This window comes from Abrus precatorius, unplaced genomic scaffold (genome assembly GCF_003935025.1).
Source record: "Abrus precatorius isolate BTA unplaced genomic scaffold, Abrus_2018 Scaffold10, whole genome shotgun sequence".
In the NCBI taxonomy this organism is placed as follows: domain Eukaryota; kingdom Viridiplantae; phylum Streptophyta; class Magnoliopsida; order Fabales; family Fabaceae; genus Abrus; species Abrus precatorius.
This window is the reverse complement of record NW_020874292.1, coordinates 14,549,320-14,568,436: the sequence shown is the minus strand read 5'-3', so window position 1 is coordinate 14,568,436 and position 19,117 is coordinate 14,549,320. Positions and strand designations below refer to the sequence as shown.

The following is a 19,117-nucleotide window of genomic DNA, read 5'->3' as shown; positions in this document are numbered from 1 at the left end:
AGGTAGATATCTAATATCCTAAAATTACTTACCACCACCAGTTTCATACATTATTATGAAACACAACAATTTCTTAGTTATAAGAACTTGTACAAAGTGGATATAACTCCATAAACACGAGTCTTTTGTCCCACAAAGAATTTTAGCATCAAAGGCCAATAGAAGTAACATATATTATTATATTAAGCATTCTGATTTTGAACAACAGAAGTAACATTTTGATGAAAATTGTCCAATCAAAAAATATGATAAAAGAATACACATTTATTATTCTAAAGAAACAAGGACTTCAATATAGAAAACCACATGTATACTTCTGCAAATATAAAACCAACAGTCAAACAAAAAAGCATAAGGTAGTGACAAGAGAATACTAAGTTACAAGCACAATATTAAGGTTATAAATTCCTCAATAGCCCATATGCACAACAATGACACAAACCTGAAAAATCCAAACCAAATAAAGTATAATACATTATCTGAATCAAATCCAAACCAAATAAAGTATAATACATTACTTGAATCAAATTTATTTGGCTCCTCATATTTAAAATTATTGGTTACTTAGTGTTCTGAATTGGCCAATCATAGGATAAGCTCAAAGGGAAGCTTGACCAAAGCTAGTCAAGATCCATCGTGGCATGAACCTTAGTTTTCTCTTTTGTACCTTTGTGAGAGCATGACATGTTCAAACTATATGTGATGTTTGCATGATACATAATATTCTAACATTCTTACAGACCTAAAAATTAATCTCATCATTGTTGATTATGCAATTCAAACAATAAGACAATGCTCTAAACATAGATGGTTAATTAAATGAACATGCAAATTTTATTCTACCCTTCTCCAAAGGGAATCAAATATTAGGTAGACATTGTCGCTGATTCCATTATACGTAAACCAAGATCCATGCTACCTTGAAACTTAAATTTAATTTTAGAAAGAAAAAAAAGTACCTCAACTAGAGTCAGGAATTTTTCAGTAGCTTCCACCATTGATGAGGAAGAGAGAGACGGAAAGCGAAAACTGGATTTTGGCTATGAGCACCTCACACAGTGTTTAATGTGCATAACTCGCATTGCAAAATCAGAAACTAGTAGAGTATGAATAGTGTCTCCATTGTGTAACTTGAGATTTGGAAGATTGAAATTAGAGTGGATTTAGGAGTATTTTGATATTAAGATTAGGGTTCCTAGACCATGGATAAAAATTAGGAGTGTTTTCAGGGTCAGGGTTAACTCGTGGGTATCCCTACCCTGACCCACATATTATGGGCCAAATAATTCAGGGCCTAATTAATTATTTTTAGTTAATATAAGTGCAAGGCTAAATGGGTTATTTTAGTGTTGGGTAGGGTTTACCACCTCTAGTGGTTTTTGTCTGGTTTTCTTGCTCAAGCGAGAATTCGTGAAAAAAGTGTTATTTAAGTAATTTTGCGCTTCTAAAACCCCATTTCTTTAAGTAGGAAACTCTTCTTCTCTCTTTCTCTGTTCTCTTCCTTCCCTTTTCTTAGAGAAACTCCCATATACCCCGAATCACTTCTGAATCTAAGCTCTAACATCTTTTCCTCTTGATCCCAAGTAAGTTCTTTGGAACTCAATCTTTCAATCTCACTTCTATTTCTCTGTTTTCTCCTTTCTTAAAAGTACTTTTTTTCGTAATATATAGAAAAAATTTAGTCTTTGAACTATACCTTCGATTGAAACATTGCGTTCTCCTCTAGATCTCGTGAAGAACATAGTCTCAGAGGCTCATTTCCAGGTAAAGGGACTTGATCCCAAACCCTAACTCCTATATATATGTTTTTAGCTTAAAATTCATATTGTCTTGCTTAGGATGGTAGATCCCTAATATTTTCTTAACAAATACAGTGTAAAAATGGATTTTTGAGTATGAAAAACCCATAATATGTTTTTAAGAATGAGTTTTTAAGAAGATCTTCATAAAGATGTTATATATATATACATATATATATTTATATATATATATATATATATATATGCTGGAAAAAAGGGATAAACCTTAGGATAGACGATTTTCATAAAGACCGAGAGAGTGATCTCCGGCAATGCATTTCTAAACTATACAATTGGGTTGAGTCCGAAGGTGTCCGACCTTCGGCACATTGTATTGATTTGTATTATGTGAAATTAATTGATGAAGAGTGTTTGACTATTTTTGAATAATGAAATCTATTATTAGTGAAAAGTAATGAAAGGAATTAATGTGAACTTTATTGCATGTGAAAGGAAATTATTATGAAAGAGAATTGATGTAAATGATTGATTGATTGATTGATGATTTAATTGTACATGAATGGCATAGTATGGTGAATTTTTATTATGAAGAGAAAGAAAAAGAGTAGAAATTTTATTATTATGAGAAAAGTGATGAAAAGAAATGAATATGAATATTTGAGAAGTACCAAGGAAAATTGTTTCATGAAAACTAACTAGAATTTGTATAGATAGTTACAGAGATACACTAAGAGTATAGAATATGGAGACGATTTATGAAAAATCTGAGAGAAACGTAGGGTGATGGATGACATTCGCTTGAGTGTACACATCTTATAAAACGTGAATGCATCATTTCACCACACACTCATTTCCTGACTAACACTTCTGACTATATTTTTGCTAAAGGGTCCTTTTTTGTATACATTGTATCTGTGTGCAAGAACTAACTGGTAACTATCTATACTTATGAAAGACCTCAAAGGATCCTAGAGGCAATGAGTATGAATTATGAGATGTGTGATTATAATAAGTGAGTCATAACAGATTGATTAGTATGATTATAATACAAGTATTATAATACATCGACGAGTGTAATTATAATGTATGTATCATAATCCATTGATTAATATGGTTATAACACACTTATTATGACATACTAATCTATGAAATGAATAAAGTAGTACGGGTTCAAGGCTGAGATGATTGAATTTGGTTACATGTGAAATGTTGTGTATTGATGTGATTGTTATGGTGCTTGATCTGCTGTTGTAGGTTTACTAATGTAGTATATGAGCTAATGCTATTTGGATATGTATTCTGTATTAAATAAAGTTTTATGTATTACTTGATTCATTTATAAAATAAAGAATTTAAAGGGGTGGAGCATACTTACCCTTACAATTTATTTTTCAAAAAATAAAATTGAAGAATAAATAAAGATAATCCATTCTAGAATCATATTCTCAGTAGAGTTATGGGGAAGACTACTCTATTAGGACTTTGATTAATTTAGAAAATTATAATAATTCTAATTTAGTTTCCATTTAAAGTTGACAAAAATATGTAACTATTTTTATGTTAATTATTCTAAATTTATAATATTTTGATAAATTTTATTGTAAATAATAATTTGAAGTGTAATTATAACTTTAATAATTAACTACTTTTAATTTGTAGTTTCCATTCAATTTTAGATAAAAATTTACTCTATTGAAAGGTAGTATTGTTTATTTATTCTTTTTAACTTATATGCATATAATACAAATTAAGTAAATTATCAAAAATGTAAATTTTAATTTTTACTCTTTATAAATTAAAATTTTAAAGACTATTTTTTATAATATTTGAATAACTTTGAATTTTCATAAACTGAATAAAAGAAATATAAGTTCTACTTTTTTTAAAATTTTTAAGCTATAAATATAAAAAAATTCACTTCATTTCTCTTCTTTATTATAAATTATTATCTTTATGAAAAAAGAATTTAAGGATGTTATCTCTTAAACCAAAATAAAATATTTGCTATAAAATATTCGCTATGTTAATTATATCGGAAGGTCATATAATTAGTTAATTACTGAAGAGAAATGGATTCGCCAAAGAACGAGCAAATTGTTTTCTTCTTTTCTTTTCTTTTCTTTTTCAGGGGGACAGAAAAAAGAGCATAAGCACATTCTTTTCTACCGATATTGACATAGGCCATGAGCAAATTCCTCGTCAGACTCGTAATATTTGAGTTCAGAAACAGTACAAACAAGCTGACCATAATTTCAGTTCATTGTAGTATTATACCAAAACCTGGTGATTTTTTAATTCCTCTTCAAAATTTGGAAGGTTGCACTCTACCACCCGGTCCTGAAGGACACTGTTCATCCACCATATACCACTGTTCTTTCCTCTTCACAAGGCAGCTTTAAGACTTTTTGGCATGTGCTTCAAAGCCTGGCGGAACATCCATATTGTCCAAAAATTTATCACATTCCATGACATTTCGACTTATAGTTTTAGCTTTTTGAACATTATCCACTCTCCCCTTCACGTCCTTTCCTCCAATCATATCAATTTCCATGTCAACTGGCTCCATATCAAGTACTCTTTCAATAGGTTTATCAATTTTTTTTTGGCGAAAGATTCCCCACAGGAAATATCCAGCGTTTACTGCAGCAATATACCCTGTGCACACTAGTTTATGTCATCTTCGCCAAGATGAAAAAAAGTAATAGGGAAAACAAATTCAACAAAGCACAACCTCCAAAAGAAAATTTTAATATTTTGAACCTGCTCTCTCTAATCTGAATTTTGGTATTCAATCATGGAAAGGGGCTGTAGATCAGGGTGTTATGAAAGTGGTAAAAAAGAGCTAATGCATGAAACAGTTAACGTACCCCTGGAGTCCATATCAAGCTGATTTGATGTAAATACCAACAACTCTACTCCATTAATGCAACTTCTTAGCATTGATTTCTCAGTGTTCATAAACTTCAATATGCTGTTCAGGTTCTTTCTCGATCTATACTCAATTGAGAACATACAGTATAAGTAGCTTAAACAATAAATAATTGCCGGGCACAACAAAAACAGGAAAACAATCATCAAAATAAGAAGTAAAGTCTGACCTCTCAGTATGTTCTGATGGAAAGAAGTACAATGCAATATCTTGAAGACTAGGATAATCATCCAGGAATATGTCAGTTAAGACATTCAATACAGGAAGTGATTCCAGTTGAAGGACTGAGGGCATTTGACTTGAAAATTTGTATGCTTTACTATTAACAATGCATGGAGGTTGAGCCTCAAACCCATCATAAAATTTGCCAGAAGCAGCATCATGAAAAATTTGGAATTGACCCCTAGAAAATGGTTAACAGCACATGAAATTTCAGATTAATAAAACTATAAATTTCACAGAATTAAATGCAATGCATCTGCAAGTGTCACATAATACTTGCAATAAATTCCTCAAGTGATTGACAATTGTACGTGGTACCTGTACCATCCTCAACTCTAAAAGATATAATACTTTGGAGAATGCAAAGATTGGATCCAAGAAAGGATTAGAATTGCTTTTATTTTGAATATAAAAGAAATAAAGAAAGATCTAGCCCGTGGTCTCTTGAAAGAATCTGTTCTTGGGCAGCGAAAATTCCAATTCAATAATAAAAGATTCAGGATCAAAAAAGAAAAATAAGGTAAATGATAAACAATTTAGCATCACATCAGAGGACAATGGTCTGGATAAGTCAACAATGCAGTCCATAACGGAGAGCATGCTCAAGTATCATTACTCCACACAAGAACCATGCTTTTATTATGCAACAATAGGTTGATTTGTATAAAAAGAAAAATTCAAGTTATTCAATTTTCTTTAAATATAACACACTATACATCCACAGTTAAATTACATAGTCATTCCCTAACTTCAACAAATCTAAAAATAAGTTTCTATAATTTATAAATTTGTAATGGAACCCTAGTCCCCACAGGCCACAAAGCTTGAGAATTGTTAAAATCTTGTAATTTGCAATTATTCCTTTAGGGACCTATTAACAGAAATCCCAAGCCCAGGTAAAGGAGGAAGGTTGTATTACCAACGTAAAATTTATCGAAACATTCTATATGGATTACACATGACGATATTGTGCCAGTGTATGTCGTTACCTGGAAGTAACGTGCTATATGGCTTGAATACAATGTCAAATGAGCTAAAGCAGCTACATTGGCACCCGAATGTTGTGTTAAATGGGTAAGGGTCCTCACATTTGGCTAGACTAATATAGGTAAAGAAGTTAGTCCAGGAACACTTGTTTAGGTTTAGTTCATGAAATATTGATATTTTGACAAGAAAGTTATTGGAAGTGGTAGACATTAATCATAAAAAGATTATCATGAGCCTTCAAGACACAAAATGAGTTGAAAACAAGGTTAAGGAGCTCAATACTATAGGTTTCAAACTTTGGTACATAGGAAAAGTCATGTAAAAGAACAGAATAGGCATAATCATGGATAATACTTGGAAAAAGAATGTAATATGTCACAACCCCTTTTGGTAAGGATCTATGACATACTACCCAATCGTAACCTGTATAAATTTTTTCACTTAAAAAGAATCAAAACTTAACTCAAGACAATCTACAAAAAATAAAACTCAACACCTCAATGGTGGAGTAAAGCCTCAAGGGCATTCTCATAAAACTCAGAACATATGTTCGTCCTCTAGCAATGTAGAGCCACTCAACATGGAGCACAAAATACAAACCCCATTGAGATCAAATACTCAAAAAGTGAGATATAGTCAAATAGTTACATCTCATAGCCAAACATATATGAGGTAGTTAAGTTGGCTCTCCAAACTTGATCTGGAATATGAGGTAGTTCGGTCTCAAATTCTGTCAAGTAAGTAGGTTGATAATATTACCATGTCTTCTCCAAAATTATGCAGTCTCCCTTTAAGGAGCTCAACAGCACTATAGAAAATGAGTCTCCTGACCACTCTGCCTTAGCAATCCAATACGATCATCGTGGTGGTCGCAATGGTGGGTTGCCGTGGGCGTAGTGGAGGTTGTGGTATTGTAAAGTGTTACAACTGTGGCGAATTTGGCCATTATTGGAATCAGTGCACTCATTCTCCGCAGAATCAGTCGTTTTTTCACTCACAAGGTCATTCCTCCTTCGCTAGCTCAGTGTCTCAACCTGATACAGCTATTCAAGAGAAAGAAGGACGTATTGTGCATATGAATGATGAGAAATTTATTCACTATACTCAGTTTCAGATTTCCCAACGGCGGTCTCCATCCTCTATAGCCACTTTGGTCCAAAAAGGTAATCCTACTGCATGTCTTTCCTCTTCTTCCAGGCGTTGGGTCATTGATTCTGGTGCTACTGATTACATGACTGGAGATTCAAGTATCCTTTCCTCTTTTTGTCTACCCAGTTCTCATTCTTCTGTAACATTCGCTGATGGTTCTACTGTCCATATTAAGGGCAGCAGGTGTACTAACTAGTTTCAACCTTACCTTTATCCTCTGTTTTATATTTGCCTCAATTCCCCTTAAATTTGTTGTCTATTAGCCAAATCACTTCATCATTAAATTGGTCAGTAACATTTTTTTATGATTCTTGTGTTTTTCAAGATCTGGTGATACAGAGGATTATTAGTGAAGGTAGAATATCTAATGGGCTGTATATATTGGAAGAAAAAGGACTTACGCAAGCTTCTATTACATCTAAGAATGAAACAGTGTCTCCTTTCTAACTTCATCATCATCTGAGTCATCCGTCTTCAAGAGTTCTTAAGAAATAATGTCCTAGTATAAAGTCTAAATTTTTATTGTGAGTCATTTCAGTTTGCTAAACATCATCGTAATATTTATTTACCTCGTTTAAATAAAAAGGCTCATGTCCCCTTTGAAATTGTTCATTTTAATGTTTGGGGCCCTTGCCCAATTACTTCTAAGTCTGGTTTTAAATATTTTATTACCTTTATAAATGATTATTCTCATGCAACATGGTTGTTTTTTATGAAATCTAGATCTGAAGTTTTTTCTATATTTTGTAATTTATGTACTGAAATTAATTCTATATTTTGTAATTTATGTGCTGAAATTAAAACTCAATTTAATACTTGTGTACACATTCTTAGAAGTGATAATGTTAAAGAATATTTTTCTACATCTCTCACTAATTTTATGAATAAACATGGCATACTTCATCAGTCTTCTTGTATTGTTACCCCACAACAAAATAGAGTAGCTGAACATAAAAATCGTCATCTTATGGAGGTAGCCCATGCTTTACTATTTAAATGAAAGTTCCTAAAATTTTTTGGGCTGATGCTATTCTTACTACTGCATATTTAATTAATCACATGACATCATCTGTGTTACATAGTAAGATTCTCCACTCTATACTTTTTTCCATCACAATCTCTTTTTTCTTTATATCCTAAAATTTTTGGCTGCACTTGTCTTGTGTTTGATGTTCGTTCTCAGGTAACTAAACTTGATCCAAAGTCCCTCAAATGTGTGTTTTTGAGTTATTCTTGGTCACAAAAAAGTTACCATTGTTTTCTCCTGATCTTTGTTGTTATCTTATTTCCTCTAATGTGTCTTTCTTTGAAAGTCTTCCATTCTCTAAGTCCTCATCTTTTGAGTCCATGCATGAGGTAGATGAACCCTTCTTGACTTATACTTTTGTCAAATCTACACATCCGGTTGCACCTCTAGCTCCTATTGATACAGGTTTCAAGTTCTTTGAGCAAACATACTCTCGCCGACCAAAACAGCCTTCAGATGATGTGCCTCCGTGGCTAATAATATTTAAGATGATACTTAACCTCGACCATTATCTCCTCAAGTGTCAACATATCCTATGTCTGACCTTGACCTTTCTATTGCTATCCAAAATGGTAAGCGATCTTGCACATATCCTATTTCTTCTTATGTGACGTCTGTTCATTTATCCTCTACATTTAAATCCTTCATGGCTAGTGTATACTCTCTCTCTGTTATGATGGTTGGAAACACGCTATGGAGGAAAAAATGTTGGCTCTTGAGACGAATGATACTTGGGATTTGGTTCCTCTTTCCGAGGGCAAACAGGCTATTGGTTGTAAGTGGGTTTACACTGTGGAAGTTAATCCGGATGGTTCTATGGCTCATTTGAAGGCACGCCTTATTGCAAAAAGGCATGCCCAAACTTACAGCGTTGACTACACTGATACGTTTTCTCCAGTTGCTAAACTCTCATATGTTCGCATCTTCATCTCTCTTGCGGCTATGCATCATTAGCCATTATTCCAACTAAATGTCAAGAATGCATTCTTACATGGAGACTTATAGGAGGAGATGTACATCGAGCAACCACCTGGCTTTGTTGCTCAGGGGGAGTGTGGAAGAGTATGTCGTTTAAAGAAGTCATTATATGGCTTGAAACAATCACCTAGAGCATGGTTTGGGAAATTCAGTGACGTGATTCTAGAATTTAGATTAATGAGGAGTGAGAGTGATCATACAGTATTTTACAAAGAAGAAATCAACTACCTAAGGAAATTTCTTCAAACCAAGTTTCAAACAAAAGACTTGGGAATTCTAAAATACTTCTTGGGTATTGAAGTCATGTACTCCAAGTAAGGAATCTTCCTTTCACAGAGAAAATATATCTTAGACTTATTGACTGAGACCAGACTAAAAGGAGCTAAACCATGTGAGAACCTATGGAGCCAAGAGTGAAACTGACAACAGATGGAGTTTCTTTTGCAGATCCATAGAAATACAGAAGATTAGTAGGCAAGTTAAATTACTTGACTGTCACAAGGCCCGACATTGCTTTTCCAGTGAGTGTTGTTAGCCAGTTTATCTCATCTCCAACGAATACTCATTGGGAAGCACTAATCTGCATTGTGAAGTATTTGAAGAAAGCACCAGGAAAAGGAATTATGTACAAAGATCATGGACATGCATAGATAGAGGCGTTTTTTTATGTTGATTGAGCAAGATCTATGGACAGAAAATCTGCTACCGGATACTGTGTGTTCTTGGGAGGTAATTTAATTTCGTGGAAAAGTAAGAAGCAAAACATTGTTTTGAGATCAAGTGCGGAATCAGAATACAGGGCAATGGCTCAGACTACTTGTGAGTTAATGTGGTTGAAACATATGCTGAAAGAGATAGGATTTGGTAGCACTAAGCCTATGCAACTTTGGTGTGATAACCAAACAGCGATATACATTGCGTCAAATCCAGTTTTTCATGAACGGACGAAACATATTGAGATAGACTGTCACTTTATTCGAGAAAAAGTTCAATAGAAGCTTATATCTATCTTTCATGTTAGGATAGGCGACTAACTAGCAGATATGTTTACAAAAACTTTAAATGGGACACGTAGCAATTATATTTATAACAAGCTGGGCATGATTAATATCTATGCTCCAGCTTGAAAAGGAGTGTTATGAATAGTTAGAATAAACGTATTAGGATTAGGATTTATTTTAGTATTATATAATAGGCTTGGCCCAGTAAGGTTACATATTTATCCTTATAAATATAAGGGTCTCTACATACTATAGAATATCCAATTCCAGCACACTAATTTGTCTCTCTCTCTATGTTCTTTCTCTCTTAATCTCTACACTAACCACTTTTTATTTAACAAAATTATGCATCCAAGATTTGCAATTGTGATGGCATATTATGATATCCTAACATGCTGATTTCATCAAAAGCAATTCTTATTTACCATTGTAAAGGGAAGGGGCAACTTTTTCCCAAATGTAAATATTAAAAATAAGGGAAAAGTTCACAAAAGTACACCCATGAAAAAGCAAATAGCTTCTATGCAAATGCAGTTTTTTCTTAAACTTCTAGAAAGACATCGTAAATTATAGATAAAATTGAAAGAAATTCGGAGAGTTTCATTTCATTAGTTACCACAACTGGGAATTCGATGTTCATTTGACAGGAAGGGAAACTTAAGGAAAAGAAAAAAGTTATCAATGACAAGGGAAGAGATCTACATACCTCCAGGTAGGACTAGAAGAGGGTAAAAATTTGCGATGAAGATTCAGGTTTTCTTGAACATTCTTATGGCTTCTTTTTTTAATATTAGACCGGTTACATTCAGCATCAGCACAAAGAATACCACCTAAGGGGCCAGGGTGAGAGAACATAAGGAATAAAATAAGAGATGATAGTTTCAAAACTCAGAGGATACAAGTGACTGATATCATGATACACATTAACATACATTTCTACATTTGCATATTGAGAAATTTTAGGACTTAAGTGAATGCAACAAACAACAGAAAAAGCAACAGACATAACACAATTAATTCTTAACAAGAAAAGTATCCTACCTGAACCAAAAATAGGTGAAGGTTTTCTTGCTGACAAAGCTTCAAAAGCTGCCCCTTTTGTAGGCTTTTCTTTCTGATGATCATCGTTTTGAACTTTTTTCTCAGGTATCAGTCCACCCAAAGACAGATGATTTTCACCAATATGCTCCTTTGGCAGTCCTACAAGATCCATATTTTCAAAACAGAAATCATAAAATATCTCATGGTAAACTGATTGAAACTGTTCAATTATTGAAGAAAGATTATCTTTATCGGTAGAAACTCTAGTACAATCCAGGTATTTGATAGGCCTTGTTCTTATTTCTTCTAAAATCTCAGCCTGCCCAACTACCAACTAATTCAGTCTAACTAACTAATCTATTATAACTAAGTACTAATGGATACCCAACTAACATATCATAACTAACCAACCAAACTAACTAATGGGTATCTATCATAAACCTGCATAAGGCTTTCAACATTTTATCCAAACTAGTCACACTGTGCTTTAATATCACTAATAGTGGATACTGCTTTACACAATCAGACTCCATGGATGAAAATTAAATCTAGTTCACTAGATATGATAACTTTCTTAAAACAATCCAGTCAAGTTATTAACATAAAGATTGATTCTGTTTAATTTTACCATACAAATAAAATGTATCCAAACAGTAAGTCTAAGAAGCTCGGCTTAGCTGGTATCAACAAGAACATTTTAATTCCATCCAGTTAGATTAAAACCAAGGAAAATTCATTCTCTACTTAAAGTCGTGTGCTTTTAAAAACATGTATCATATGTAATTCTCCTTTTTGCAGGGCACTCAATAATAGGAATTGCAGCAAAGATGGAGAGAAATTCTCACGTTTTGTTAATGAGTAGGAAGCATGCTGACTAGTCATCAGCTTCTTATGTGCTCCACCATCTCTTGGGCGCTTCCCAAGTACCTTAGGAGGTGTTATGCACGGGTTTAATTTTGGTGCCAGGGAGGGAATCTTGGAAATAATATTTTTGGACCCAACAGAAGCCTTTCGGGCAGTCAGCAAAGTAGAATTTGCTGTAATAGGTTTCATGGAAAATTGAACAGAGGAAAGTTTAATGACTTCATCCTCATGAAGGAACTTCACTTTCCCTGTTGTAACAGCTCGTAGCCTTTTAGAAGCCTGTGAATCAATATCCTGATTTACTTTACATGGTGAAATTGTAACATGTTTAGCTTGGCAAGATTCACAAAGCCAGTATTCTGGAAGTTTGAGGACATTAATCCGCATGCAATAACTGAAATGGGACACAAATAGCATTGATTCAGAATAAGGTCAAATGCAGCACTAATACTGCAATGGCATATAGCGAGACCATTAGTCAAAAACCAAAAGCAATAATGTCAGGTCATAACAAAGTGTGTAAAATTAGGTACCCAGATTAAATTGTAAATTTACATTTTTTTAAATCTTTCTTTGATTTTACTAATTATGTTTCTTCTTTTATCACAAAATAAAAGCTCCAATTGCATTTGGCAGTAGAATGCCATTAAGTTTTGAAACAAAGAAGCCCTGAGAATTAAGTTCTCAAGGTTCCCAGCAAAAAGAACAAAAATCACTTTCCATGAATATTTAGTATTAATAAGGTTTCTTCAAGGTAATAAAACAAGAAAGTAATTATGTCAGAAAAAAAAAATCGAAGATACAGATAGAAAGAATACTAAAGAAAAGAAAACAGGAAATCATTACACGTGTTCACAATTTACATTGCATTTAGAGCAAGTAACAATTGCTTCAAGAATACCAACATCACCGCAAATATCACAAGGTCTGACCTGCAAGGAAAAATGAGCCCATGAATAAATATCAACTCCAAAGAATAGCTAAGTTTTTCACACAAAAATCTTCAAACCACCCTCTCAGTTGGGATTTAGTAAAATTCTTGCAAACAAAAAATTAACCTTCCTTGGAAATTTCAGAGGATGCAAATTAGAAGATAAACCCATAAATTCAAATGCCAAGCTCCTACAAGGACATGGGGATCTCACACCAAATCTTGGGTGTCACGGGTTTGATAAATTCAATGTAATTATCTCGCAATAACAAAACCAGAAATTCCCTTCACTGTGAGCGAACATGCAAGTAATTAATCTGATTAATCTTACTCCATAAAAATATGCAGAGACCTAACGTAATGCAAATGCCAATTGAGCAAGCACTTCTTCAGACAGAAATTCCTAATGCAAGGCACGGAATTCTCTTTGGAGGAAACTTGATATCCAAGAAAAGTAAGAAGCAAATACAGAAATTGTAATTGCAAAATTAAGGGTGAAAATTAAGCATCCAGAAATTGGAACTACAACATGTGAACTCAAATGCCGTATGATTAAGAAAGTTCAACATGCATGAATCGCAACCAGTGAAGTTTATACGTGATAAACTTCAAAACAACTTTGCAAGGGAAAAAGAATAATCTGAAGAAATTGGTATTTTGTTTTTAAATTCAGCGAGTACCATAACAAGCGCGGTGCATATACGATGATGAATTGATGATTCACACGTTCAAGCTTGGTAACTAATGAATGCAGTTGTGACCAGCGCGAAGCCTATTAGTGCCCAAATCAAGGAGCAATTTTAATATGTATAACTATGACTGTAGTTAACGCTGGCCAACTATACCCTAAGGTGGTCCCTGGTAACCGTACTCTGTTTTCAAGCGATACATGAAATCTCATTCTTACAATCATTATTATTATCATTATTACTCCATTTATTATATGAAGATTCTTCTGAAAAATCAATCTAGTAACTAGTGATAAGAATTTTTCCCTGTTCTAACGAATAACACAATGCTCCAAAGAAGAAGAAGCAAACCCCACCAGCCACCTCAATGTGACCAAAAAGAAGAAAGTTAAGTTCATGGCAGGCGTAGCAACAAGAAAACAAACCATAAAAAATAATAAATAAGCAAATAGGAAGTGGAGCCCAGAAATGGACCCACGAAAAGCTGAGAGTGAAATGAGTATTTTTACCATGAGATTCTTGGGTCTATCCATTGTGGCGGTGTTGGGAAGGAAGAATGCAAGAGAAGACAAAAGAACAAAACAAAGGGGTCTAAAACGCTGTAACAAAGAAATTGTAATATTTTTATTTTATTAAAAAAATGAAAACAACGTTTTATACCAAAAAGAACTCTCGGAATGGTCACTGGTTAATAATTGCTTGAAGCTTCCTCCCCAAGTTTTCATTTTATATTTATTTGGGTAAGAAATAGATCAGAAAAAATAAACCGGAAAAGGAAAATTCTACCAATAAGGGGAGTCAACTCAGTCAAGCAGCAAGAAGACAGTGGGCGAGTGGCATTCTCACGTGCCCAGAGTTTGTTATTATCTTGTCAAACATTTTTTTTATTTTTCTTTCTTTCTAATAATATTGTATAAATGATAGTAATTCGTTCGAGAGAAAATGGGAAGAGTGCCGTTCACGACAATCGGATGTCAATTTTTATAATTTTAATAAAAATTAGAAAAATATGTTTGATAAAATAAATGTAAAATTTTTAGTTTAATTTAGTTTTGAATTATAAAATTATTTACAGTTTTTATATATTAACAAAAATGCATATGCGGTTTACTTTCTTAAAAATTATTTTTTTAAAGTTATACGAAGTTATAGAAAAAAATATTATTAAAAATGATAATCATTTTAGATAAATTTATTGAAACATTTACCAAAATTTGAAAAAGCTTTTAGTTTTCATTCAACATTTTTATTTTAAATTTCTTAACAAATATTCAAAGAATACCCATAAGCACTTAGCTTATAATTTAAGATCGATTATACTTAGATTATACTTTCTCCTTATAAAAAATGTTTAAATTATAATGCAGGTTTCTATAATTTAAAAGTTACTCCCATTTGTGAAAGATAAAATATGATGCAATTTATTCTGTTTATTTATAAACAATTTTTTTAACAATGGTTCTAAGCTTAATTTATGTTCTAATTTAGTTCTTTGATTTTCTTAATTTAGTCTTCCATATTTAATTTAAGTTTCAGTTTAATGTTTTAACTAGTTTTAATTTAATTTAATTCTTTAAGTTATTTTTTGAATTAAACTTTGTTTTTAACTTTACGTATCTGTTATTTGTTATCATTTTTTTTGTTATATTTTATTTTTAACTTTACTAAAACTTTATCAATTGAAAAGATGTTTAATAATAATAATAATAATAGAAGCTTGAAAGTTAATCGATAATGGTTATTTTATTGCAGTTGTTAGGTATTTGTAATGGAAAAAGCTGCAAGAATTAGTGATGAATAAATAATTATTTACAGGAAATAAAGTAAATTTTTAGTGACGAATTTAGAGTTTGAAACAATAATTTGATACTGAAATGTAGAAGAGTACACTTAGGGTATGATTGATTACTATTTTAAAAATAGTTTTCGGTTTTAAAAATATAATATAAATTTATATTGAATTTTATTTTTAAAAATAAAAAACCATTTTTGGAAAGGAAAACAAATATTTTCTTAGTTTAAAATATTATTTTAACAAAAATTGTTAGGTCGAGAGACTAAACAAAGTTTAAAACAAAAATTTAAACAAAATCTTAAAAGACTAAATTAAATTAGAAAAAGTTAAAGTATTAAATTAAAAAATAAAAATGACGGAACTGAATAAATAAATAAATAAATATATATATATATATATATGATCCTTTGCTAAAACTTATTTTTAAAAGTTATTTATACAATAATTATTATTATTTATGAAATTCAAAATAGTATTTTTTTATTTCAAAATAATATTAAATTTGATTCCTATTAATATTATTTTTATTTTAACCGTCATACTTGCATTTCATTTCAAGCTTTATGTAAAAAAATGCTTTTTAATTCATATATGAGATTTTTTTATTCTATATAAATAATACATTAACATCATTATAATTTTAACAAATAGTAAGGATATTTTTTTAAATTTATGCTATATACATATCAAAATATAATTTGTCCATATAACATTAAAATTATAATATATAATTTAATTATTCTTGAATTAATTTAAAGTTATATTATAATTAAATAATAACTCAAAACTAAGTTATATTCAATTTTAAAATAAATAGTTATTTGACAATGGAATTATCCTTTGTAATAATAGGGAGGACTCTTTACAAATTGGATTGGATCAAATTTATTTTTTTAGTTAAAAGATAATTTGAATATATTAAAATGCTATGAATTAAGTTGAGTCAATTTTACATTATTTTTTCTTTTACTTGACATAAACCAACTCGGGTTAGTTTGGATAGTTGGATTAACAATTATATCAAAAATTATTAAAAAAAAAAAACTTATGAACACTTTAAATTTGAAAAAAAAAACAAAAACAAAATAAATATAAGTACATAAATAGAAATCAATTAAAATTAAATAATAAATCATTTATCTTAAAAGAGAGTGACATTGTATACGTATTCCTAAACAGCATCTAAAATAGCATCTATTTCATGTCATCTCTTCAATATAATCAAAATAAAAAAAAATTACTCCAATATAAACAAGAAAGTGAAATACATTGCAATAACAACAAAGGAACATGCACTTGAGAAGAAAATATAAATAATTTTATAGTTTTTATAATATCCTTATGTTATTTAAATAATTTGTAAAATAATTTATATTGAAAGAGAAAATGAAATAAATTTACTTACCTTCATAATATAAATTTTGATAAATTTTAATTTTTATATTTATTACTTGGTTTATAAATTGTATAAGTATTAAAATAATAAAGAATAAGTACTTATATATCATTTTATTATAACTTATGAATAAATTTATATTAAGATTGAAATAATATATATATATATATATATATATATAAACTTTCATTAAGGTAAAAGTTAGATAATTACAAATCATAATTTTAAAATTCAGTAGGACTTATAACACTTTCTACCTTTCTTTATATTAAATATATTAATCTAAAAAATATATTATAAAGAATAATTAAACTTTCTCTTGTAACAATTAATTTGAATTTATAAAGATAAAACCTTTTGCAACAATCAATTGATGTATAAGATCAATTTAATAAAATGAATGGCATAAAATATACTTGTAAGTCAATATTTACATGCCAAAAGATTTTAATCATAACATAGTATATTACATTTACATATTATTATTCAAAATGTTTTAAAATTTAAAGCAATTCATACATATTTCTCATATTGAGGATTTGAAACTATTCATCCATATCATACTAGCCCTCAATTTTCGCTAAGTTTTCAGCATTTAATTCATCATCCTCTTTAAGATAGGCATGATTAGAGTTAGCCACCATTTTTATACTAAGGAACCTCTTAAATGTATAGCTATTAGGTCTTTCTAGCAAATTATGATTATGATAAATAAATACATTATTCATTATCCAAGAAGGCCTTTCTATTTACTAGTATAGATAAAAATTAAGAGACTGATGAATTTGACCACTGGTAGGGAAATTAAATGGAATTGCATAATTATAGACTACTAATATATATTCCTAATTCTCCTCAAAATGTAATCTAAAATACAAATATACTACATGTCTATACTCCCTAAATACATAATTTAATCTACTACTAGCATAAATATTTACTGTGCCAATCTGCCCAGGGTGTCTTATCATCTTTACTACTTGCAGAGTGGTGTAAGAGTGAGCGTCTATTTTATTTTTACAATATAACACAGAGATCTCATAACATTGATCATAATAATATCATGATTATACAATTAAATAACAATTTATACCACATAATATATCTCATTCATTACACACGTTCACACAACCTCATTAACATTTCCATTCCCAGATTCACACTTTAAGTGCACTGTAATCACAGTCATTCGATGCCTCTAGTAGTTCTCAAGGTCTTATTTAATCATGTAAATAGTTATCGGTTAGCTCATGCAATATGAATACAACTATGTCATAATGGTTTCAAACAAAACTAGATTTCTCAAATAATTTTGAAATATAAGGAGCAAACCTAGGTCATCTCATAAGGACACAAATTCATTTTGTTTCCAATTTTAAGCATGCAATAGTGGTTAGATTGGAAGTTTTGTGGTTTTTACGAATTTAAACAGAAACATAAAATTGGCAACAACAAATTGAATTAAAAACGGATCTAAAAACAAAAACGAATTTAATTTAACCTAGCAAAATAAAAATGAATTAAAAATGAATTGAAAATGAGATAAATTAAAATGAAAACAAAAAAAAAAACAAAAAATGACAACGAATGCAATTAAAACTTACATGAATTAAATCTACGAATCACAGACACAAACTAGGATTACTATACCGAATTTGTCCAAAACTCAAATGCAATAGAAACCAATCGATTAATATTACATTCAAGAATAAAAACTAAATTCAATCAAATTATACATGCACAAATCTTAATCAAGAATTGTGAAAAAGTAAAAAAATAAAATGGGAGCGATCAAACGATCTTGCAACCCACGCTTGTGACGAGATGATTCGTGAGAAAAGAATAATTGAGAACTGTAGCAGAACCACAAATTAAATTTGTCGCAAAATCTGAAAAAGAGGCAATAATGGCAACGAAAAAGATTTACTCTCAAAAACAGAAAAAAAAGTCTTTACAGAAAAATGACATTACAAAAGGGAAGACAGAACAAAAATCAACTTTTTGACACATATATATACTAGTCTTAAATGAAAATGGAAATAAATGGGTCAAGGCTACCGCAAGTAATTAAAATAAAAGCCCTAAATAAAAATCCTAAATATAAAAGCTATGTTTTAAGTCTGAACTTCAAAAATTAATAAAAAAATATCTCTGAACTCCAAACAGCACAATCCATAAGTCCAAATTGAAGCTCAGGAAGTCAGGAATCTATTGCAAAAAGAATCAGCCAAAAAGAAGATCTACAGAAAAAGTTATGGCTAAAATAGTAGACAAATGTCAGAATAGCAAAAATATGAAATATAAAGTAAAGATAACAAGTATTCATTAAAATTCCAATTTAATGCAAG

General features: G+C 30.7%; 1 protein-coding gene across 1 annotated transcript; it reads right to left on the bottom strand.

The window, feature by feature from the left end:
- Positions 1-3,888: 3,888 nt before the first annotated feature.
- On the bottom strand, positions 3,889-13,891 carry LOC113853193. The gene is made up of 8 exons (XM_027483693.1): positions 13,570-13,891; positions 12,805-12,890; positions 11,940-12,352; positions 11,095-11,253; positions 10,760-10,883; positions 4,859-5,092; positions 4,628-4,752; positions 3,889-4,415 (listed from the first exon to the last, which is right to left on the bottom strand). The coding sequence occupies exons 1-8, from the start codon at positions 13,570-13,572 to the stop codon at positions 4,156-4,158; spliced, it is 1,404 nt and encodes a 467-aa protein (XP_027339494.1). The 5' UTR covers positions 13,573-13,891; the 3' UTR covers positions 3,889-4,155.
- Positions 13,892-19,117: the final 5,226 nt, after the last annotated feature.